At 34.8% G+C, this 24415-nt stretch overlaps 2 protein-coding genes across 2 annotated transcripts; both read left to right on the top strand.

The window, feature by feature from the left end:
- Nucleotides 1–10361: 10361 nt before the first annotated feature.
- LOC140880890 (protein TIC 100-like) lies at nucleotides 10362–15861 on the top strand. The gene is made up of 11 exons (XM_073285744.1): nucleotides 10362–11035; nucleotides 11501–11572; nucleotides 11722–11811; nucleotides 11909–12082; nucleotides 12635–12725; nucleotides 13116–13178; nucleotides 13275–13341; nucleotides 14097–14192; nucleotides 14271–14405; nucleotides 14558–15276; nucleotides 15394–15861. Exons 1-11 carry the CDS (start codon nucleotides 10401–10403, stop codon nucleotides 15697–15699), a joined length of 2448 nt encoding a protein of 815 aa, XP_073141845.1. The 5' UTR covers nucleotides 10362–10400; the 3' UTR covers nucleotides 15700–15861.
- A 1790-nt stretch (nucleotides 15862–17651) lies between these two features.
- On the top strand, nucleotides 17652–21160 carry LOC140883019 (2-carboxy-D-arabinitol-1-phosphatase-like). Its single transcript, XM_073289311.1, has 9 exons — nucleotides 17652–18082; nucleotides 18293–18398; nucleotides 18548–18764; nucleotides 18855–18973; nucleotides 19417–19515; nucleotides 19770–19823; nucleotides 19906–20004; nucleotides 20082–20192; nucleotides 20513–21160. The coding sequence occupies exons 1-9, from the start codon at nucleotides 17697–17699 to the stop codon at nucleotides 20774–20776; spliced, it is 1455 nt and encodes a 484-aa protein (XP_073145412.1). The 5' UTR covers nucleotides 17652–17696; the 3' UTR covers nucleotides 20777–21160.
- Nucleotides 21161–24415: the final 3255 nt, after the last annotated feature.

Genomic DNA, 24415 nt, shown 5'->3' with positions numbered 1-24415 from the left:
GAAGCCCATTGTAGTCGATTCAGTATTCATCCTGGAGGCAGAAAGATGTACAACGACTTGAAAAATCAGTACTGGTGGAAACAAATAAAGTCTGATGTGACTGAATTTGTATCCAAATGTTTGAATTGCCAACAGGTGAAGGCTAAAAGAAAGAAACCAGGTGGCTTATTACAGAGTTTATCGATTCCCGAATGAAAATGGGACCACATTTCCATGGACTTTGTAACGAAGTTGCCACGATCATCTCGAGGATGCGATGCTATATGGGTGATCATTGACAGGTTGACTAAATCTGCATGCTTTATCCCCTACAGAATGACTTATAGTCATAATCAGATGACAGATCTCTATATTCGAGAAGTGGTAAGACTGCACGGTGTGCCAAAGTCGATAGTATCTGACCGAGATCCGAGGTTCACTTCACATTTTTGGCATAGCCTACAGGAAGCTCTAGGTACACGCTTATATTTGAGTACTGCTTACCATCCTCAAACTGACGGTCAATCTGAACGAACTATTCAGACGCTCGAGGATATCTTGAGAGCTGTGGTACTTAATTTTGGTACTACATGGCTAAATTCTATACCACTCGTGGAATTTTCTTATAACAACAGTTATCAAAAGAGTATAGAGATGGCACCATTCGAAGCGTTATATGAGAAGAAGTGTCGATCGCCTTTGTATTGGGATGATGTTTCTGAGGTACCTGAGTTAGGGTCATATTTGATCAGACAGATGACTGAAAAGTGAAATTGATACAACAGAGAATGAGAACAGCGCAGCACAGACAGACTAGATATGTGAATGTACGACGACAGTCGTTATCTTTTGAACAGAGAGATAGAGTGTTTCTGAAGATTCACCATTCAGAGGCACCGTTCGATTTGGCAAACGAGGAAAATTATCTCCGAGATATATTGGGCCGTATGAGATTCTCGAGAAGATAGGCAATCTAGCTTATCGACTCGCTTTTCCAATGTCTTTATCTAGAATACATGATTTCTTTCATGTATCGATGTTGAGGAAGTATATATCTGATGTGTCTTATGTGATTCAATCTGATGAAGATGAGTTGGATGATACTCTTAGCTACTTCGAGCAACCTATTCAGATTATCGACAGGAAAGAAAAGCAACTCCGAACGAAGACCATTCCATTGGTGAAGATTCAATGGAGTCGGCACGGAGTTGAAGAAGCAACGTGGGAAGTCGAAGAAGATATGAAGCAACGGTTTCCTTATCTATTTCACTGATGTTAGTTCTTATTCAGTTTTCAGTTATTTTTTATTCTTATGAGCATGCAGTCTGCATATCTATACTGTTTATGAATTCGAGGACGAACTCATGTCTTAGTGGGGGAGAAATGTAAGGCCCGGGATTAATTAACATTAATCCAAATTTATTTAATTTTTAATCTGAGTATATTTAATTTGGGAATATTTACAGTTTTGATTTAAATTCTAATATTCTTAAATTATTTTGGATTGAAATTGAAGTAAAATGAAGGCCGAGGACTGAATTGCAAATTATGATGTTGCCAGGGGTTAAATTGCAAATAATTATGAAGCTATCCGAATTACTATTATTAGATAGCATGTGATACGTGTAATATGTTAGAGGAAATCAGAATTTCTGAAGCAGAGTCGTTCTTCTTCATTTTGCCATTTGAAGTTGTGATTTTGATTTGTCATAACTTTGGCTACGGTTGTCCGATTTCGATTCCGTTAGTTGTTCTGAAATCCTTGCGACGAGGGCTTCGATTTCGTGTAAGTGTTATGATATGTTATATGGATTTTGAAATCAATGAAGGGCAGATATCAGATTTTGAATCATTGATCATGTTTTTGAGTTTGTATCGCTTCTATTTTCGAAACCGGATGAAGAGCTTATGTTATTATGTTGAATCTTGATTCTAGCATGTTATATGATTGTTATGGCTATTTGCGATGAGGTTTTGAAGATTATATCAGCTGGTTTTCTTGATTGAGAGCACATACACATGGTTTGAATAAAAGAAATGATTTCGGGATTTTTTCGGTTACTGAGTTTTCAATCGCTACGTCGTTTAATCGAGTTTTGAAACTGTTTTTGATAGGCTCATAATAATTATATTTTTAGTATCAGATTTTCTCGTGTTTTTATCTTCTTAATATGATAATTGGTATGTTTTTATCTTGTTTTGTAGTTGGAGGAAGTTTGATGATTTTGGCAAAAATTTGGGCTAAAAAGTTTAATTCTATCACATTTGGAGTTGCCAAGAGGAAATTTTGAGAATTTGAGCAAACTAGAAGAGGTGCTGAAGCAAGGCGTGGGCGCGCTATGTTACTACGCTGTTACTGTCTAGTGAAGGATAGAAGATTTCAGAATTTGAGAAGAAAATACCATATTTGAGGAATTATAAATATGGTATTTAAGTTATGGAAGATTTTAGATAAATAAAGATAGTTGGAGATTTTATATTTAAAACAATATCTCTACATTATCTTTTAGTTAGGCTTTATCTTTTTGTTTTTAATTTTAGACTTTATCTTTTTCCTTTTTTCCTAGGCTCTACACGTTAGTTTTAGTTTTTTTAGAGATCTCTACAGACTCCTGCGTTCTACACGCTCTGCATGGCAGAGACAGAGGAATTTTCTTCTTCTTTTCCTCTTCATAATTTCTAGGTTTAATCTTTTTTATTTCTAGAGATTTGAAGCCAACTATGCTTGGCTAAATTTTTAGTTCTGATTCAAGGAATATTTCTTGTATTTCGATTTATTACTGTGAGGCTTTGATTTAAATTGATGTTCTTGCTTGTCTCTAGTATTTGTTGATTTATGATTTATTTTATGAAAGTTGTGGGTCAATTAATCTGACAAATTAATTGGCTTTACGTCTTTTGAATGCTATCCATGAATTCAGTGATCCATAATTGTCATGAACGATTGGTACTTGAGTAGCGATAAATTAGGTGTGTTGTGCTGAATGTTTGATCTAAATAAATCAACGAAACTAGATTTAACAATTGCAGCTATCTCGATTGTTAGATTTTAGGATTAACTGTTTTCACAAATCGAAAGGCTATTTTTAATCAATATGGAATGCTATCGTGCCCAGTTGGTTATTGATAAGTTTTGACTGGATGCTGGGTTTGGTCAATTAAAATAGGAGAACACAAAAATCTTAGTGTCTATCCCTATTATTTTAAGGTTAATTTCTAGAACTGCATGAATAAATTATTTGTTAGCCGATGACCAGTGATATAATTGAAATAAGAAAATTCCTTGAATCATAATTTGGTAAAGTAATAAATTTTCTCTTTTAATTATTTGTTCATCTCATTTAGTTAATTCTTGCATTAGTCTTATTTTTTTATTTTATTTTTGAAAACCAAAAACCCCCTTTTAGTTACATTTACTTGAAATAAATAAATATCCGTTCCCTGTGGATTCGACCCTGCGATTGATTGATGAATTCTTGATGGTTTTGACTCGTTTTTGAAATGATAGATTGATATGAAGTTTGATATATGTATTTTGATTATATCTCACAGATTTGAAGAGTTCAGAACCTCGATAAAAGAATGTATAATGACGACATCGCGAAGTAGGGACTTTGAAACTCAAGAACGGCTAATCTTGAGTTGGCTTGCAAAAACCACATACTTGTTTATATTTTTGATTTGATTGTGATGTTGTCGATCTATCTCAGGTAGTGGATCTTTAAATTCGAGTTGATATGATGCTATAATGAATTGATTCTATGCCAAGGTTGCTGTTAACCTTATTTGCGAGTCGGTTACGAACTCGTTAGATGGATATCCATGTCAAGATCATTTATGAATCTTGATGGCTTCAAAGTTATATGAATCAGTTCTTATGCGAAGCGTTAATTACTCTATTTGTTGAGTCGAGTTTTAAATAGAGTCGATATGATTTATTTAACGCTTTCTGTATATGTTGGTTATACTGAGAATTGTTTTTCACCGGAGTTTATCCGGCTGTTGTCTTGTTTTGTATGTGTGCATGACAACAGAGGGGGCAGGAGCTGGTCACGGATGACGATAGTAGCTCATGAGTGAAGATTAGATGTGGACTCGGGTCGTCTCTAGCTGAATCGAGGTGTTTAAGTACTAGCATGAATGTTGGAAAAACTTGAAGTAGTTGGTTTTGAGTTGTGAGTGAACAACTTATGTAAATTGTAACTTTTGCTATACTTAAATCTTTTAGGTGATGTATGAAGTTCCTTATGAACATATTGAGATCTTGTTATATGTTAATCTACATGTTCTAGACTTGAATTTGATGGATTGGAAGGGATTGAAAGGATCAAGTTTGCTGATAAAAGAACAGAGCAGGTTTTCTGCCCAGGATGCGCCCGCGCTGCATAAAACTACCGCCCGCGCGCAGCCTGGAGCTTAGCCTTCTGTTTCGGAAGAAAACAGGGGCGCCCACGCGGTAGTTTATGACCGCCCGAGCGCACCCCTTGAAAAAAAAAATTTCTTGATCCTTATTTTTTTCTTATTAGATTAATGATGCTTATTTATTAATTGACCCTTAAAATTTGAGATTAGCAATTCGAGACCCCACAAAAATGCTCGACGACTTGGCTGAAAAAGTTGATTCCGCGCGAGGGATAAGATCTCCACTTAAGCTAATCATTTAATAATCTCTATCATTCAAACCATCAATAACTCTTTATATGATTTATATACTAATAATCAATAATGACATCATTCGAATCAAACATGTCCCAACAATACTTTGGTTCAATATGTATGGAGGAAAATTTTAAGCAATTTTTATGTATTATTATCCAAACCATACATCTAAATGTTAATATTTAGATAACGTTCGTAATTTCTTATAAACGGCGTTTTGAGAATTTCATTCGAAATTTTTATGAATGGACCCACCGGCCACCAAGTGTTGGATTCAACTTCCGCACACATTTGCATGTTTGCCCACGTCGGATGCTCCTTGTCCACTTTAAATTGTTTTTCTTATTATTTCTTTTGCTATTTATCAATATCTTTGTTGTATATACAACACATGATTTATTTAAACTCGAAGTAATTAATTAAACATCTCATACATGATACATGCACACAGCCGATAAGACAATGCATATATTGGCTACAACTTATAAGTGACAGATTTCATATATATATATATATACACACACACACCCACACATCGATGCTTTGTGAATAATTTATAGTTACAGAATTAGAACTGCGAGGATATTTAACCTGCAAACCTCATGATCACCAAACCATCTGATAACAAATTCATCGTCGCCCCCCCCTCGAAGTAGGCAGATTCAAGGATAATTATCAGACTTTTAGATATATCTCGTCATCTCATAAAAATGAAAATTTCTTGAACGAAAATGTTATACAAGTGTCTCAAATTATATTGGGCCTTGGGAGGTTGGTTAATAGAGTTTTTAATTGCTCCTTTTGGGCCTCAGTTATGGATCAAGTAAGCCCAACAAGAGTATTCATCCATTGAGGGATAAAAGGGAATTACCAGAAGGATTAACGACCCTAAAAATCATAACAGAAACTCTCAAGCGTTAAGTTTTATAGCTGAAGAAATCCAAGAACTCAAAGCTCAGAACAGATCAAGATCGAAGAACAGTGAGGGATCAGTGGTGAAGAAGACACATGATAGAGATCTGTTGATTCATTTTGCATTCGAATTCTTTGTATTGATTGAGTACAACGTGTAATGAACTTGAGGAGAATTGTCCTTGATCGTATAATAAAATCGGTGGTTTGCTCTCCTGTGGATGTCGGTCTTTAAGACTGAACCACGTAAATCCTTCTGTGTTGGTTATTACTCTTGCTTGGTGATTGATTTGAGTGTTCGTTTATTGATCTGTGAGATATAAGTGTGTAAGAGTGTTTTTGTTTCTAGAATTTGAACTCATTAATTTGATAGTGTTAATAGAACACTGTGATACTTCTTGAATCCACAACAAGTGACGTCGTCCGTGGAAATCCAAGAAGGGATTTGAAAGTTTGGGATCTTGGTAATTTGATATCGTAGGAATCCAAGAAGGGATTTGAAAGTATGTGATCTTGGAAATTTGATATCGAGAGATTTACAGGGAAGAACGATTTTTCACTATGAAGGATCAAGATGCGAGCCATCTTGATTCATCAAGGTTTAATCGAAGCACTCAAAGGCAAGGAAGAGATGACAACAACAATTAAGGACAATGATGAAATTCTTGAGAAGGCACACAGCGCAATCATACTATGCTTAGGTGATAAACCCCTAAGGGAGGTAGCAAAAGAAAAGACTGCTGCAGCTGTGTGGATCAAACTTGAAAGTCTATATATGACCAAATCTCTGGCCAACAGATTATAATTGAAACAAAGATTATACTCATTCAGAATCAGGGAGGAAAAAGGGCTCGGTGACTAGATTGAAGAGTATACAAAGATGATGGATTATCTGGAAACTATTGAAGTAAAATTAGATGATGAGGATAAGACATTAATTCTGTTGAATGCTCTTCCTAGAAGTTATGAGAACTTTAGAGATGCTCTCCTATATGGAAGGGAACAAACTATTACTTTGGATGAGGTGTTGTCTGCCATTAAGTCAAAAGAACTTCAAAAGAAGACCAATACAAACTCAGAATTACAAGGTGAAAGTCTCATGATTCGAGGGAGGAATGATAAGAGGAATTATAAAGAACACAAAACCAGGTCACAATCAAAGAGTTAAGGTAGATTTTAAAGGAATCCACCTTCAAATCTGAAGTGTTTCATATGCCATAAGGAAGGTCATTTTAAAGGGAACTATCCAGAGAGAAATAAAAGGCATTTAGATAAGCCTAAATAAGAAGGAGAAGCTGCTGTAGTCTCTGATGGTTATGATTCTGCAGAAGTTCTGGCCATTACAAATCATGATATCTCTAATGAATGGATATTGGACACAGGTTGTTCATTCCACGTGTCTCATTAAGACATGGTTTGAAAGATTGGAATTTGCTGAGCTAGGATATGTGTTGCTAGGAAACAATAAGGCATGTAAAATAAAAGGAATATGAATGGTGAGAGTCAAAATGTTTGATGGAGTAGACAGGGTTCTAAAAGATGTTATACATGTTCATGAACTAACAAGGAACCTCATATCCTTAGGAACATTAGACACTGAAGGCTATTCCTTTAGATCAGAAGCTGGATCATTAAGAGTGACTAAGGGTTCCCTGGTGGTCATGAAAGCAACCACAAGGGACTCACTATATATCTTAGAAGGAGAGACAATAGTTGGAGGATCTGCTAGCATCCAAGCTCAACACAACAAGGCTAAATTGTGGCACCTCAGACTGGGACATGTGAGTGAAAAAGGACTACAAGAATTAAACAAGCAGGGCCTGTTATGTGGTGATAAGATACAAGGACTTGAAACATGCGAGAGTTGTATTCTTGGAAAAGCAAAGAGAGTATCTTTCAATCAAGACAAACACACAACAACACGTGAAACATCTACTACTAATAAATGCGGAATTTTTTTTTTTAAATAATACTAAGTAAAATAGATGTACATACATGCACATACATATATGCACAAAATAAACAGATTTAAAAATAACATAAATAAAACGCAATATTTTTACTAAAATAACTGAGTCAAACTTAATTAAAACACTGTCAGACAATCTACCTAAGAGCTTGCATGCAACAAAATTACTTAATAAAAATAATACTAAAATTCACCACTGACAAAACATAAAAGAAACAGAGTTTTAAAATTCTTAAAATATCCATGAAAACTCAGCCGGCGGTCACGGGGGATCACTGCGCGTCCGCTCATACGTCCTCACCAGCGGTAGAAACTACATCTTCCTCTACGTACTCACCTGCACCATATAAGTGTAGTGAGCCTAGAGGCTCAACATGTCTAATCCTTTATAACAAGATTAAAAATAATGCATCACATAATTACATTAATACATATCATATACATGAATGAGCATGCTTAAAAATCATGAATCATGACTGAAAATCTTGCTTAAACTTGATCTTAAATATAATCATATAATACATACATAACATTGTTGAGCATAACATTTTCTAACATCGCATGGTCATATCCGTAGTGTAACCTTAAACTTAAAAGTTCGACTGATCAGTCTCTTAAAACCAACGTACGCGGCGGTGACGAATCACCTCTTAATGGTAGTAAACTACCCTTAAATTGACAGTAAACTGCCCTTAACATGTGGGGACTGGTCCCCCTTAAATTGTCACACTACTTCAACTTCCAACATAAAAATTATTTTCTAGCTCAACCTTAAACATTAAATCATGTCATAAAATTATTTCATGAATGCATGCACTGAAAATATGTCCATAATATATATTTAATTAATTTTTCATAGTATAATATACTTATACTTAAAATAGACTTTATGCATAAAAATAATTAAATATATATTCCGGACTTATTTATTTTTCATGGGTTGGTCCAGACTGCTGGTCACTAACTCTAAGACCATTAAACCTAAATAAAATCCCAATTATCATATCTTAGCCTAAATCACTTAATTATACTTAACTGGACCTAAATAAAAATATTTAAGCCCATTAACTGAATTAAACCCAATAAAATTCTAGACTGGCCCAAAAATCCACTGACTAACCCAAAAATTGTCATGGGCTTCCAAGCCCATAAAAATCATTGGGCTAACTTAAATAAAGTATTTAAGGCCCAAATAAAATTATTTAAAAACTCAAATAATTTTTTAATTAATTTAGAAGCCCAAAAAGGCACTTAAAACTATTAATTACTTAAAAATAAAAAATACTAGAATCCGACTAACCAAACCCAAACCCGGACTCAACTAACATGACCCATGACCCAACAACTCAACCCGATACCCGGAACCAAGCCCGGCCCATTGAGATCACCGCCCAGCCTTACCGATCCACTCTTACGGGAATTCCGAAACGGCATGCGATATGCTACCCTCACCAATAAGAACCGAATGGTCATGGGTTTCCCAGTCCTTAACAACTAAGCCACCCCAAACATTAGACTCCTAGGGGCCCTAGCACGACCCCCACTCATGAGCAGCAGACCCGGAGCCTTCCATTCAGAAAGAAACGTGAGGGAAATAACATGGCATGCAAGAGCCGTGAGCAACAAAGAAAATCATGCAAAAAAATATGGTCTGCTCGTGTTGTGGAAGACTTTATGCACCAATTTCGAAAATAACGTCAATGTTGATGGTTTCAAACGTAACACAAACTATATAGCTTATACGGTGTAAAAAAAAAGATTTAAACATGCATCAAAACCTTACCTACATGCATAGATCGAAAAGTTCATGATAAAAAATCTGGAATAAAACCATCATGCGTGAATAGTAGCTTATATGGTGTTCAAACGAAAGAATAAACATGCCTTTGATTTAATACGAAGCTAGACCGCGTGAACGACTCCGGAACGACGGACCTACGAAGAACTCAAATTTTTTTCTTGAAGAAATCGGCTATGGGGGCTGAAATCTGCTGTGGGGCGTGAAGAAGATGATGGAGAAAGGTTGGAGGGGGCTAAAGGAGTTGTCGGCTGACAAGGATTTGTGTAGGGTAGAAATTGATTTGTTTTTGGTTTAAATAGAATAGATAATGATTTAAATAAATAATAAAAATCAACATAAAGATAATATACCAACAAAACTTTATTTAAAAGTCCTAATAATAATAATAATCTGATGTAAAAGCATAAATCCCGAAATTATAATTTAAGGGATTTTTAAATATTAATAAAAGTCATTAAAATGAATGACACTATCAAACCAAAAGTAGGTATTGAGAGATCGATGTTTCGGGATTTTACTTTCATTTCACTCTCCCGAGATGTTTTTTTTTACCTTTTAGATATCGTTTGATCTTACAAATGACGAATTTCAACATCCTTGTATCATTCAACGTTTGACTCAAGTTTTGCAATGGTGAGAGTTAAAAAAATATTTATACAATCCTCATATTTCTAATTATCATAATATTCTTCCACAATATGTTTTACAAGTAGGAGACAATGCTAATTAAGATCCTTTACAACTTGATAAAATCCCCATTGAAATTTACGTAAATCAGAAAAATAATCAAAACATAAAGCAAAGGAAGAAATATTCGAGTGAGCAGGCCCAAGTGGACTATTTTCAAATGTGGAGTCCAATCCGAACCCAATAAAACATTCTTCATGCTCGGTCCATATTATTCAGAATTTGGGCCGAAATAAAATAAATTATTTTTTGTGCTAGGCCCAACCCAATTGACAAAGAAGAGTATCCATAATTCCATATATATATATATATATATATATATATATATAAACGACATCACTCTCTCCCCTCACCTTATCTTCTTCTTCGCATTTCTCTGCATATTCAACTACAATGTCTGCCCCAACAGAGGACTCAGAACCTGAAACGCAGCTCGAAGATGCGGAAGAACAAGAGTCAGAATCCGAAAACGAGCAAATCCCCGCCGATTCCTCTTCCTATTCCTCCTCAGACTCCGACTCCGATTCCGACTACGAACCACTTTCCTACGTCCGACCCGACGGGAAGACTCAGCAAATTCAACCGGAAGATGATGAAGCCGAGAACATTCCAGAAGTTAACATTCCCCGTTTCACCAGAATCCTCGACTCTAAGCGCCTCCGCAAGGAGCAGGAGGAAGAAGAGATGGACGTTGAGTATCACGAGGACCGATTCGATTTTCCTCCGGACCCGGAAAACTGGCAGGAGGAGGATTTGAAGGAGATGTGGGCGGATGCTCCACTTGGGATGACCAAACCCGGGTGGGACCCTAATTTCGTTGACGAGGATGAAATGGATATTATCAGAGAGGAGATAAAGGCTGGTCGCGACCCTCCCATTGCTCCGTTTTATGTGCCTTATAGAAAGAGTTATCCGGTGATACCGGATAACCATTATGATATATCGAATCCGAAGGCCGTTGTTGAGGAGTTGGATAGGATTGAGGAGTTCTTGACTTGGGTTAGCTTTATTTTCCCAGACGGTAGCTCGTGAGTATTTCTTGTTTATTTGTTTTTCTGGAACTGTTCAAATGTTTTCTGCTCAATTTTTAACTGCTTGAGTTTACATTATGTGGTTCCATTGAGATTTACTTGCGCAATTCTTCATCATTCAGGTTAATGGTGATGTGATAGACTATCTATGAGATATATATAGAAAGTGTCTTTATTTAGCTTTCATTTATATGATATTTGTCTGCTATCGTTGATATAACTTTGTGTCCTGTGCAAAAAACCTCTGAAAGTTGTGGGAATGTTAAGTACTGACAAATTTTCTTAGATGCTAAGTTTGTTACTCTGAAATGTAGTTGTCTATTTCCTTTCTGATTGCCTTTTCTAAAAGTTTGACCTGAATATACTTTGGATCAGTGATAGTTTCCATTCCATTTCTTCTTATGGCAACTAGAACCTCTTATTACCATTTGTTGACGTGGAGTTTTTTTATGTCCTTAAAAGGTATGAAGGCACTGTTTGGGATGACTTGGCTCATGGGAAAGGTGTTCTTGTTGCACAGCAGGGGCTGGTCAGGTTTGTTAATTTATATAAGTTCTATTTTAGATTCCATGTTGGCATTACACGATAGAAAATGCAGTTGAATTTTCATAGCTTTCAACTTTACTTTGAATGCCAATCTTGTTCTTCATGAGGAGTTCTTGAGATCGATTGCTGTGATGTAGGTATGAAGGGGAATGGCTCCGAAACACCATGGAAGGTCATGGAGTTGCTGAAGTGGAAATTCCGAATATGCAGCCTATTCCAGGCTCCAAGTATGTCTTGGTTGAACCTCCTTTTCAACATCACTTGATTGAACCAAATCATTCTCATCAATCTTGTGTCTTAAGTACGACCTCAATATTTATTCAGGCTTGAAGCAAAAATGAGAAGTGAGGGGCAAATAATCGCCAGAGATTTTATGTCCCCTGAAGACAGAGAGTGGCTTGAGATGGATATTGAAGACAGTGTCCGTTTAGCCGATGGAGAGTATGAAATACCTTTTTATGAGAATGACGAATGGATAAGACAATTTGGAGAAAAGCTGTAAGTTTTTGTTCAAACTATGAGTTGACAAGCACTGACCAAAACCTGTATCTTATAGCTGTTGTCTTGGACCCTTTGTTGTGCATCTTGTACTGTGGTCTCTGCTGTCTCTTTTTAATTTTGTTCTTTTAGATGAACTCGGAAGTATAATTGATGGCAAAATTGTGATACTCTCTCGAGTTGACTTGTTAGCGTATAAATTTACAGGATGTCCTGTTTCTGCATCATACTGCTGGATGGGACCACATAACATGAGCTTCGAAGATGTTTGACTTCACGTAGCTTCTTTGGATATCTTTATTGGTGCACATGATAGTAAAAGGAAGTTTAGTTTACATACATGACTCATATGTTAGCATGAGAAAGAATCTGAGACACAACCTATTAAAAAAATTGTGACGGTGTTATCCCCTTGGGAAGCATTAACCAAAATCTGGGAATTGGTTTATGTTTGTGCAGTTCATGGATTTCCCTTCATTGTTACTTTCATATTTCTAGAAATTATGCATTTGTTTCAGACATTTGACATTTTCAATTGTATTTGGGTGTCAGGGAGAAAGGTCGATATCGATATGCTGGTCAATGGAAGCATGGGAGAATGCATGGATGTGGTGTATATGAACTCAATGAGCGAACAACATACGTAAGTGCGTTTTGACGTTTCTGTTTTTCATGACTTGCTCAAGAAGTCGGAAACTTGTAAAGCATATTTTATTTTACTATGGAACCCCACGATAAGGGGAGAAAAAGTTAGAACAACAATAACAGAGAAACTGCAAGTCTGCAACCATATTTAAGGTTAATTTCGTAGCAACTTGGCATCATTCCTCTTTTCCCTTTCCTATAGCACCTTATACCAACAGTTTGTTGTTGTATTGCTTGATTGCAAATTACTATAAAAAATATATGATTTCTTAGTGCTTATGAAGAAGTGAATCACTTGGCATGATTTGTGGACTTTCATTTCTTGCTAAAGCCAAAGAGATATCTGATGTGTCTATGATAAACCTGTAACATGTATATATACGAGTAGGGGCGATTCTACTTTGGTGAGCTGCTGAAGGATTCAACTGGCTGTGATGCTGAAGTGTCGGGGGTAACTTAAGGATCTTGTCTCTGCTCTCTTCTTGATTTGAATTATCTGCTGGCCATTGGTGAGGTCAACTTAAAGTCTTAAAGTATGTCATATCAGCTCCATGCAGGTATAGCTGAGGTCGCAGCAGCGAAGGCTCGCATGTTTGTCAACAAACCTGATGGAAGTAAGTGTGGATCCTGTTCATTTCTTGCTTTGGTGACGAGGTTCTTCATCAGTTAGTGGCAGCTAACAATTAAATTCTACATCAAGTTTGATTTACAATTGTTCTGGCCTATCGAAGATTTGAAAATTAACAATTTACATGCTTGCCTTTAAAAAGCCTTTAGCAAGGGAATATCCTAACAAAAAAGGATTTTGGAAATAGACATGCTTGTCCATGTCCGAGTGGACTCCATAAGTCCATATAGATCTTTTGTTTTGTTTCATAGAAGACGTTTTTTTCAATGAGAAACATCTTATAATTATCATGGGATCTGAAAATAGTTTGGGATGATATTTCTATGCCACATGTACTTAAATACATAGTGCATTGAATGTTCAGGAATAGGAGAGACTTATAATTGAATAAGGATTTTGAAATGAGTTCCTGAATGGGATATCAGAGCAAACTTTTAATTTTGGAAGGTCTGGTAGGCAGGCTTGGGTGGGGCAAGTATGAAAATTTTGAACTATGAGGAAAAATACTTAAAAAAGTTTAGAATTGACATTATAAGCTACTTTTACGATAATAAGGGATATACCTCATGTTTTGAAAGAGAACGTGATCAGTTTACAGTTGAGAACATAGCAGAAATGCAGTCAAATCATATCAATTGAAGATATTAGTGATCAGTTGTAATGTTATTGAAACTCTTGATTCTTGTCACAAACTTGCTCATAGCTCTCTGTTTCTTAACCTAATGTGCTTCATCCATGCAGTGGTCAGAGAACAAAGAGGTCCATATTCTGATCCTCAGCATCCCTATTTATATGAGGAAGATGATGTGTGGATGGCCCCAGGCTTCATCAATCAATTTACGAAGTAATCACATTAAAATATCGTAACCTGAAATTTTGTCATAAATGGTTGCAAGGACATGTATTAACAGTTCATTTTTCAGGTTCCAGAGTATTGGAAAACATATGTCAGTGAAGTTGATCAAGAGAGGAAGATGTGGTTGAACTCATTCTACAAAGCTCCTCTGCGGCTACCTATGCCATCTGAACTTGAATACTGGTGGTCCAAAGGTATGAACATTATACGCAGCCATGCATTTTATTCTTAGAATGGTATGTTTTCGGTTAAAATATACCGATCGATTTGACATGTATCCATATAGTTCAGTTTTCTCCTCTATAGGACTTTTGATTGATCGCTCTCTCTTTTTTTTTTTAATAAGATGAAACACCAGAATTTATTCTCATTAATAAAGAACCGGAGCCTGACCCTGAAGATCCATCTAAGCTTATCCACACTGAAGACCCTCTCATTCTACACACCCCAACTGGAAGAATTATAAACTATGTGGATGATGAGGAACATGGGATTCGATTATTTTGGCAACCTCTATTAAAGGAAGGTGAAGATGTTGATCCTGAGAAGGCTGAGTTCCTACCGCTCGGATTTGATGAGTATTATGGACGAGAGGTTGATGTCCAGAAACACAGCATTTGGATGCGGCTCGTAGAAGGGTTAGAAAACAGATTGAAACCTACGTTTGATAGATTTGAGAAATGGACTGAAGAAAAGAGGAAAGCTGGTGAAGCGAAGATGGAGATGTTGAAGAAGGAAATGGATATAGTGGACGCTGAGTTGGATTTAAAAGAGGCCATGGAAGAGTTGGACGAAGAATTAAAGATGATGCAGGAGGAGGAGGAAAAGAATGTGGATCAAGAGGTTGAAGAAGATGTTCCAATTTCTGAACCCGTACACGAGTCGGAGAAAAAGGCCCTTGAAGCCGAAGAGGAGGAAAATGACGAAGAAGATGACGAAATTACGCCTTCGAGTTTTGGGTCCATTGATGATATAAACACAGCAAATAGTTCGAACAGTAAATCTGGAAAGCCGCCATTTGCTGCATCCTCTTTGTCATTTGTTGGTTCTAGTACTCTTTCACTGGTAAGTGGTAATGAGTTAGGTTATGTCCATCATGTTCTTAATCTGGCCTTAAAAAGGGCATCTTTGAGCGGATAAAAGTTCACCAAGTTGATAGCCACCTTTTGAATGGCTTGACAGGTTCCATTGAAGTTGCGGCAATCCTTCATAAGGTGGAAGGAGTTGAACCTACAGAAACAGATATGTTCACCACCATGCGATCTTCATCCTTTGACTCCTAAGATACAAATATCAAGTTCTATTAGCTTTCCCCGTTCAATCAACAAAAGCTCGACATTGAGATACATGAGGCGAACCCCTCAAGTCGAATGCATTGCCATTCCAAGTAGCTTCAGAATTCAGTCGAAAAGGAATATTTCCAGGCAACAGGTAAGAGATTTTGAACATCTCAATATTTTATCATTCCACACTCCTCTATCGACCTGATATTTGTATCCCTTTTGTCCAAGTTTTGTACGTCATGTGCGGCTTAGTGATTGATGTTCGAGGCTAGTGTTTTCCTTTTCTCGCTTAGCTTAGCCAGTAACATGACTATTCATCGAGCATTATGTTCAACATGACAATTTTTGTATGATTCATTTTATAATATCTAATGAGATTTTTGAAAAAAAAACTGCTATGGAACTATTTCAAGTATCAATTTTGTGAGACGGATCTCTTGATCGACCCAACTCAACTAATGAAAAAATATTAATTTTTATGTCAAAAACATTAATTTTCATTGCAGATATAGATCGGATGGATCCATCTGACATGAAACCTACTTGCTACTCTATTTGAAAATTATCAAATCACTCACTTTGTAAAGTGTAAAGAACTCTTCATTTGGATAACTTGTTGATTGTTGATAATCTTGAGATCTCACCTTGTGCCATCCGCCCTGTAATCACAGATTTCCAAAAGAAACAAATATAGAAAACTTCTTCCACAATCTTGTAGGGGTGGGCATCCGGTCGGTACAGATACATCGGATGGTTGAGATGACTATCCAAATCCGATCCGAAATCCTAGCTACCTATTGTTGGGTTTCGGAAACCTCTGGGTAGTTCGGATTGGGTATTAATCAGATTGGGTATTAATGAATTGAAGGACGTGTTATTTGAAGTTAATATACATGACATTCATAGGTAATAGGTTGCAGGAAGATAAAGAAATATGAGCCCCTAAGCTCGGGTAAGTGGTACGTGTTTAATTGAAAATAATTAATCAAAAATCAATCGTGTTCTGTAATTGAACATGGAAAAGATATAACTAAATATAAAATAATGCCATCACATTCTCAAGTATTGACGATTTAGCATACTAAAAAACAAGTGCTATGAAAAATGGTTTTTTTTATCCAACAAAAAAATTGAGCATCAAGTTAATGCTTGAATGTTTCGATTTCAATGTTAATTTGGTAAATATAGTTCATGCAATGAAATTTATTTATAAATTTGTTAAATTTGAACAAAAATTAGCATTGAGTTCTACATACGATGATGTAATATTTTGATGTAGAAAATAACTATACAACCACACATTTTTAGCACAAAATTCTTATGAGACGTTATAATGAGTCAATTATTTTGAAATAGATTTTCAATCCGATCATACTCATAAAAAATATCATTTTTATGCCAGAAGAATTTTTTTTTTAATTGCAAACTCGTCTCACCGCTATAACCGCCTACTGTTGCTAGGTTTGAGTAATGGGAGTTGGCAGAATGGGAACCGGGATAGATGAAGATCAGACCCGTTGCCATCACCCACCGATCCAGAAAAAGAAAACAACAAATGGTTCAAATTCAATATAGAAATATTGTTACTTTAGAGCCTCGTGGCGAAACAAAAGATAGGAGATTATATTAGAACGAAATCTCGTGAGGTCACTAAAATTTAAACGAACTAAATATTAAGTACAAAATACAAGATCTCACTGTCTAAAAATTCGATTAACCTGATAAGATTGCAATTGCCAATTAGGACACATGAGGTTAATGGCTGGTAAGTTAGATCTTACTTATACAGTCACTATCTTCACATACATTTAACGATTTACATTTATCAATAAATGTGGAGTTCATTTTTTAGTGGATTTTGCATGTATTGATAAATGAAGACCTTAGATCTATAATAAAATATGTCTGTAAAGATAGGTTGAAATGAACCGATCTATAATAAAATGCTTAAATCTATAATAAAATGTGTCTGTAAAAGTAGATTGAAATGAACCAAACTTAATGACATTGGACTCGAACAGGCCCAAGCAAAATAATTTAGGTATATTAACGGTGGGAAAAAAAATGAAAAAAAAAAAAAAGAAAAGAAAAACCGTTAATGTCGTTTAGCACTGGAAAAAAAAGAAAATATCTCAATGAACACAAACAGAACAGATATGAATAATATGATATCCACCACAACACTGCACTGGCCACTGAACCATGTTGTCCACGGCTCCGATCCCCCATCTCCCCGTCCTCAACAAAACCGGTGAATTCTTCCCGGAGCGCCGCCGCCTCGGCTCATACAACAAACCCTTGGCCATCAGGTCCTCTTCCAGCGTTCAAGAAATCAAGAATCCTCCGGTTTCATCAGGCGGTTCGGATGGGAGGAGGGAGCTTCTGTCGATCTGGGAAAGCATCGCTCTGCCGCCGGTGCAGGCGGCGAAGAGGGTGGTTCTGGTGAGGCACGGCCAGAGCACTTGGAATGCGGAGGGTCGGATCCAGGGCAGCTCCGATTTCTCGGTTCTTACTAACAAGGGCGAGTCTCAGGCCGAAACCTCTCGCCAAATGCTTCTTGACGATTCTTTCGATGTGTGCTTCTCCAGGTTTCTTCCTTCTCCATTCCCATGCTTCCATTTTCCGATTTCTTTTGGTTTTTATCTATCCTCATCAAACTTAAAGACATGGTATTTCTTGAACTAAATTGTGAATTGGGTTTATTTTCTATTAGCCGAAATCAGATAACACTCCTTGTGTTCTGTTTCAAGCCTTCAACATACATATGCTTATTATCCTTATCGCGATAAACATTGCAGTCCTCTGATTAGATCAAAAAGAACCGCAGAGATAATATGGGGATCTCGAAAGGAGGAGATCATAACCGAATCCGACTTGAGGGAAATTGATCTTTACTCATTCCAAGTTAGTACTGTTGTAGATAATGGATTTCACGAGTGTCTTTGCTATAAGTTTCCTTTTTGCTGGTATGCTTTAAATGTCACTTAAGATAAATCTATTTATTAGTAAACTAAACAGACTTGTAAGAGTGATTCAGTTTGCTACTTATATAGGGCCTCCTGAAAAATGAAGGAAAGGCGAGGTATGGTGCAGCATATCGACAGTGGCAAGTAGATGCACCGAATTTCAATATCGATGATCATTATCCAGTGAGGGAATTGTGGGCGAGAGCTAGAAGCTGTTGGACGAAAATCCTTACCCACAAAAGCAGATCGATTCTAGTTGTTGCTCATAATGCTGTTAACCAGGCTCTTGTTGCCACCGCAATTGGTACTCTATAGCTTTGTTTTGAACCGAATGTGAATGTTGATTATTATTCGTTGCGGTATCATCATTTCCTTTTTTATTGCCAATATCTAGGACTAGGCACAGAATACTTCAGGGTTCTACTTCAGAGCAATTGTGGCGTGAGCGTGCTGGACTTCACGCCAAAACCAGAAGGCGGGTCTCCAAGTATATGCCTTAATCGTTTGAATCAGGTATATATCAGAAGGCATTTTGGGATTTTCTTGAAATCTTTTTCTAGCTGAATAAAAAGGTCTTCATTTTGAATGATACTGCCAAATCAGTGAATAACGGTCCAAAAGAATGACCTTTTTAGTAAAGCCTTTTTCAACATTCGATAAATTCAGGAATATGTTCTTCAAGATATTTAATTCTTGGCTTAGATAATATTTCACTGTGTAAGAGCTAGTTTTGTTCGGTCATGATTCCAAAAGGGTCAACAAGATCTCTGAGCTTTTGTTCTCATTGCATATTAACAATATCCTTAGACAAACAAAAGATGAATGAAACAAAGGAAGATAATTTATGGCATTTCTCAAAACTTCATTCTCCTTTCTCCATCAATGTCTAGCCGATAATGTCTGTTTTTTGTAGGTTTCTTTGAGGTTGATGCTGTGATTTAAATGTAATGATGCAGACCCCAAGTTCACCAATTGCTGGCGGGAGCTCTGGTGGAAGGAAAACCAGTATGCGAGTCATACTTGTTTCCCACGGTTTGCCAATGAGTGAGACCGAGGTATGAGAACTTTATTAACCTTTGAAGAAATCGACTTATAGATGATTTGTATTGAAATAATGCAGAATTATAGTCAGTTAATTCAAAACATTATACAAGATCATTCAGGGTACTAATATAAAGGGTGACATTGTCACTTTTGCAATGAGGATTTCTAATCACCTGCTAGAATAATATCATGACATGATTGATCATATTTACATACATACTCAGAATAATGCCTAATAATGTAGTTAGCGTGCTTGCATTTGTAGGAAGGTAGTTCTTTCTCTGGAAATGGCCCAATGAACATGCTCGGAATGATACAGGTACTGGCTCTTTACTAATTGAATGCCATCCACTACCTATTGAAACTTTTGTAACACCTGTTTTGTTTCAAATATAAAACAGGCACAGAAAACTGCTGAGTTACTTCTCGATATCAAAGTAAACAGTATAGTGAGCAGCAGTTCCGTAGCATCTGTAGAAACAGCAAATTCAATCTGCCGAGTGAGCCTTTTCACATGTGAAATCCGTTGATCGAGTACCTTATAGAGTGTTGGGTTAATTAAAGCGCTCTTATTTAGGTTCAAGAAGCTGCTGACTGCTTAGGCGCCGATTGTGTGCCACGATATGTGGAAATGAAGCAAATACTTGACCTTGACATAGGAAGCATCCTTGAGCAGACGAAAAAGAGAGTAAGAAACATTTTTTTGTGGGACGTTACATACTGTATAATACCTCGCATAAATTTAGTGCGACTTACCCTACCTGTATAACCTTTTGTGGGGTAATCACTTCTAACTAAATCACAATAAATTATAATCTTGATAAAATCAAATCTTATGTTGGAATATATATTTTTTAATTTCTAAGCATTTCAAAAATATGCATGATGCATTCTTGCACGGTTGCACCCCTCTGCCCTTTTTGGTTCGTCCGGGTTTGATCTTATGCATGCTTAGAACATGTTACCTGCCTATGTTTTAAAACCTTTAATTGGCTATGTTTTCCGTAGGATTCGACAAGATTTCAACCCCTTCACTCTGGTTGGTTAAACGGATTAGACGAAGAAATTACAACAGCGTTGTGGGATCAATCTGGGAAGGCCTGGAAATTCTTGTTGAATGAACTTGACAAAGGATCTGAGTCTGATAATATTGTTGTCGCTGTTGCTCATCCAGCACTGCACATTTCAATGATGGGCCATTGCATTAACACAGGAAAATGGCTTTGGCCAGCAACGGAAGGAACCCAAGTTCAATATATTGTGCAAAAGTGACGAAGCAAAACTCGATAAATTCAGGGGGTAAATTAAAATTGATTTTATTTTCTAATATATGATAAAATTTAAGACGGAAATGGGCAACAATCCCTCCCTACAAACCAGATGTTGCTTTCAACATTTTGTCAAGCCATGTCTTGACAGGTTGGAAAGAGAAAAAGGCCTGTTGCAACTTCCAACAGTTGTTAAGCCATGTTTCGACGGTTTCGGAAATTATAATTTTGATCTCGTATATTTGTTTTCATTTGCGATTTTGGCAATCAATTGTCGAAAATAAATCTTAGTCTCGTATTTTTCAACTCTAGTAATTTTAGTCATATCTCTTTGGATACACTGATATGATACGCATACAAAATATACAATGTCAAAATTGTTATTGTTCATCTTGCACACAAGGAAACAAATTTGTAGAAAGGAGATATCTCCTTATACATTTAATACAAAAGAATTTAAATTATATAGAATGATATATATTAAAATTCCAAAATCGAAACTGTTATTAAATTTATGTTCTTTAATCAACTTTTGAACCCACCACTGGATTTGGGTACCTGAATTGACTTTTAAATCAAATTGGATCGGGTAGTGCTATTGAAGTTAGCTTGCACATGTTGCAGATGAGATGTCATGTCTCATTTCTTCAATTAATTTAGCAGACGCACAACAAAATTTTTTAGTTAGCAAATTATTTCCTAATTGTCAAAATTTAATGCATTTCTTCACTAATATTTGAAATTGTACACTATAACATTACCTTTAATAATAAATTTTTTGGTTCCGCCACTACTAACTAAAACAAGATTTTGGTCATGTATCCATATTGTATTTATTAAATTAAAATTTTAAAAATATTATTGATCCATGTGTTTGTATTTATTTCACGCTCCATTCGAAAATCTAATTGTAACAAATATCTCTCACCAAAGACGCCCCTAAATTTTTTCCAAAAATTATATACATATATATAATAATTAAATAAAGAGTAATAATTTTTTTAAATATAAGTTTTCATGCAATATCGCCCCCTTAATTTTTAAATTCATAATTTTTTCAATTTTATTTTAAAACATGAGCTCTTATTATATTTATGATATCGATACATGTTTTTCATTATGGCGCAAAAATAAACTTTATACAAAAAATCATATAATATAAACTACATCTGCAAACATTTTGAAAAAGAATTTTATTCGATGATTTCACAAATAAAAAATAGTTATCTATAAAGTAAGTATTTTAGAGTTTTTGAATTTGATTTTCCACACAATCACTAAATTTCAGATATATCAAACAGTCAAACTACTAAAATTACAATGCCTATATATTTAAAAACTGGAAACTAATAAATTAGTACGTAATAAATATATTAATTAGATTTATTTTACTATTTAGATTTTCATTATAAATATAAAATGTGAAGTTTTAGCTCTTAAAATTGTAATAAATATGAGTTTATAAAATAAAATATAAGATTGATGCTTTAATAATTATTGTGTCCAACTTTTCGGAATTAATTTAATCGTACTTAGTTTAAAACTGTATAAAGAAACTCGAACATAATATAAATATAAATATAATAAACATGTAAATTAAAAATATTTTATATATCATTTTTAATTTTAAATCTATTCGGTAATATTTACTCTACCCCAATTAAATTGTAAGTTTTTCCATTTAAAATATTTAAAAACATTGAAACAGTTGCTTGTAAATTTTATGTGTTTAATATGAATCAACGAGTTTAATTTTTTTTTAAATTCGTTATAATAAATTGTGTGTGTTTTTTAAAATTAGAATCAACATTCTCTTTGATATGGGAAAAAAATTATTTATTTTTATTTTTAAATATTAAATATATTTTAAAATTTTTATAATCATCATTTCAAAAATACTGATTTCACCCCTCACCCAAAATAAAAATCCTAGCTCCGTCCGTGTCTCTCACAATTGAAAAAAATGTCGAAAGTCCATTGATGAAAAAAGTAACTAGAAAGAGATTTGTGAGATAGTGAGAGTCCTCTTTCTGAACATAATGTCTTTTTTAATATTTAATTGAAAGTCTTCATTTTTATCGTTCGACCTGGTTATATTAAAAAATGCAAAGGAGAAATTTGATAACCATTTAAAATTAATTATGTTAAACTCGTCCGTATATTAAGAGTGGACTTGTTAATAATTAATTATTTTAAGAGCCATGGGATGAATATGAGACAAAACCTGTTCTTCTCATATCAAATAAATTTGTATATTTAAGCTGCCTAATAAATTCAAATTGTCATATTTCAATCATTAGGTCCATCTCACATGATACGAGTTATGTTATTTAATATATAGTTATAATTGAGCGATGCTAACGAAAGTTTAGTTGAATTATTAAAAAACAAGAAGATAATGATTAAGATGGCTAACTGTAAATATTAATATGTTTAAAATGATTTATGTCAAGACACCAACTTGCAGCTTGCTCCCATGACAACGATTAATTAATATAACCTAATTGTGCCTAAATCTCACTGCTTAAATAGCTAATTTGGTGGAAATTTTTAATTAGGGATCCCACTTTTATATACATACACTAGTACTATGCTTGTACAAATGTTTTTAACGAAAAAAATGGTAATTGTTTTTTTTAAAAAAAGCAAAAAATGTAGGTTTTTGTAAATAAATAGTCACCAAAATATAATATATACGTCAATTTTATAAAAGTGGGTGACATTTTCCGATTTTCGTAATAAAAGAACATTAAATGATACAAAGTGAGTGATATTGGTAAATAAAAAAATATCTCATATCTAAAAACAAAAGATGTCATATAAAATGACTAATTGCACTTAATTTTGGTTTGTTGAACATTAAGATATAACTGTAATTTCATCTCAAACTTCGTCAATTAATTAAAAAATAATTAATTAAAGAGTCTTTCTACTATGTTAATGATGATGATCATCATCATCATAAGACAAGGATTTTGTTTTGCATCGAAAATTTTGTTTCAACGTTGAGGATTCGAACTTATATCTCTCACCTATAAGCTAAAAGTCTTTTGAGTACCCGATTTTTTTTATTTGTGTTGAAGTTAATAATTAATGCATACTTTTCTCAAATAATAATAATAATTAATGCATACTATTTTTTAATAATTTATGCTACGAGAAAAACAATTGTTTAACTACCAATAAACTTTAGTTTTTTTATAAGATCGAATTCATTAATTAAAGATATTATAGGAGCATATATACATGATGTTCTTTTAGCTCACATCATTAAAATATGAAAGCTATGGGAGAAAGAAAATGCCAAAAACAAATAATGTAACCTTCATAAAGGGAATTTATTTAATCATTTTTAGGTAGTTGAATTTTTTATAAAAATAATTGTATGATTTATTCTATATATTTTAAAAAATTTGTTACAGCAAATGCATATCCCTACATTGAATGTATAATCAATACAAGGACCAGAAATGGTGTGATGTCTTTTAACTTGAGCTCCCAACACAACATTCTCGTCACATGTATTATTTAATTATCTGCTTAAAAAATTTGGAACAATTATTCATTTCTGGAATCATTAAATCATTTTGTTCAAATTAATTAAAGCCCCAATATATTTCATTTTTTAAATTATTCTATTTTG

The sequence above is a fragment of the Henckelia pumila genome, chromosome 2, assembly GCF_033568475.1.
Source record: "Henckelia pumila isolate YLH828 chromosome 2, ASM3356847v2, whole genome shotgun sequence".
Taxonomy (NCBI): Eukaryota; Viridiplantae; Streptophyta; class Magnoliopsida; order Lamiales; family Gesneriaceae; genus Henckelia; species Henckelia pumila.
This window is presented reverse-complemented; position numbering and strand designations above follow the sequence as displayed.

Bases quoted from the DNA above. Each gene is read 5' to 3' on its own strand.
- LOC140880890 (XM_073285744.1), top strand. From the start codon at position 10,401: ATGTCTGCCCCAACAGAGGACTCAGAACCTGAAACGCAGCTCGAAGAT. The intron at 11,573-11,721 runs GTTTGTTAATTT...GCTGTGATGTAG, and splicing joins GCACAGCAGGGGCTGGTCAG to GTATGAAGGGGAATGGCTCC. The intron at 13,179-13,274 runs GTAACTTAAGGA...ATGTCATATCAG, and splicing joins GTGATGCTGAAGTGTCGGGG to CTCCATGCAGGTATAGCTGA.
- LOC140883019 (XM_073289311.1), top strand. From the start codon at position 17,697: ATGTTGTCCACGGCTCCGATCCCCCATCTCCCCGTCCTCAACAAAACC. The intron at 19,824-19,905 runs GTACTGGCTCTT...AATATAAAACAG, and splicing joins ACATGCTCGGAATGATACAG to GCACAGAAAACTGCTGAGTT. The intron at 20,193-20,512 runs GTAAGAAACATT...TGTTTTCCGTAG, and splicing joins TTGAGCAGACGAAAAAGAGA to GATTCGACAAGATTTCAACC.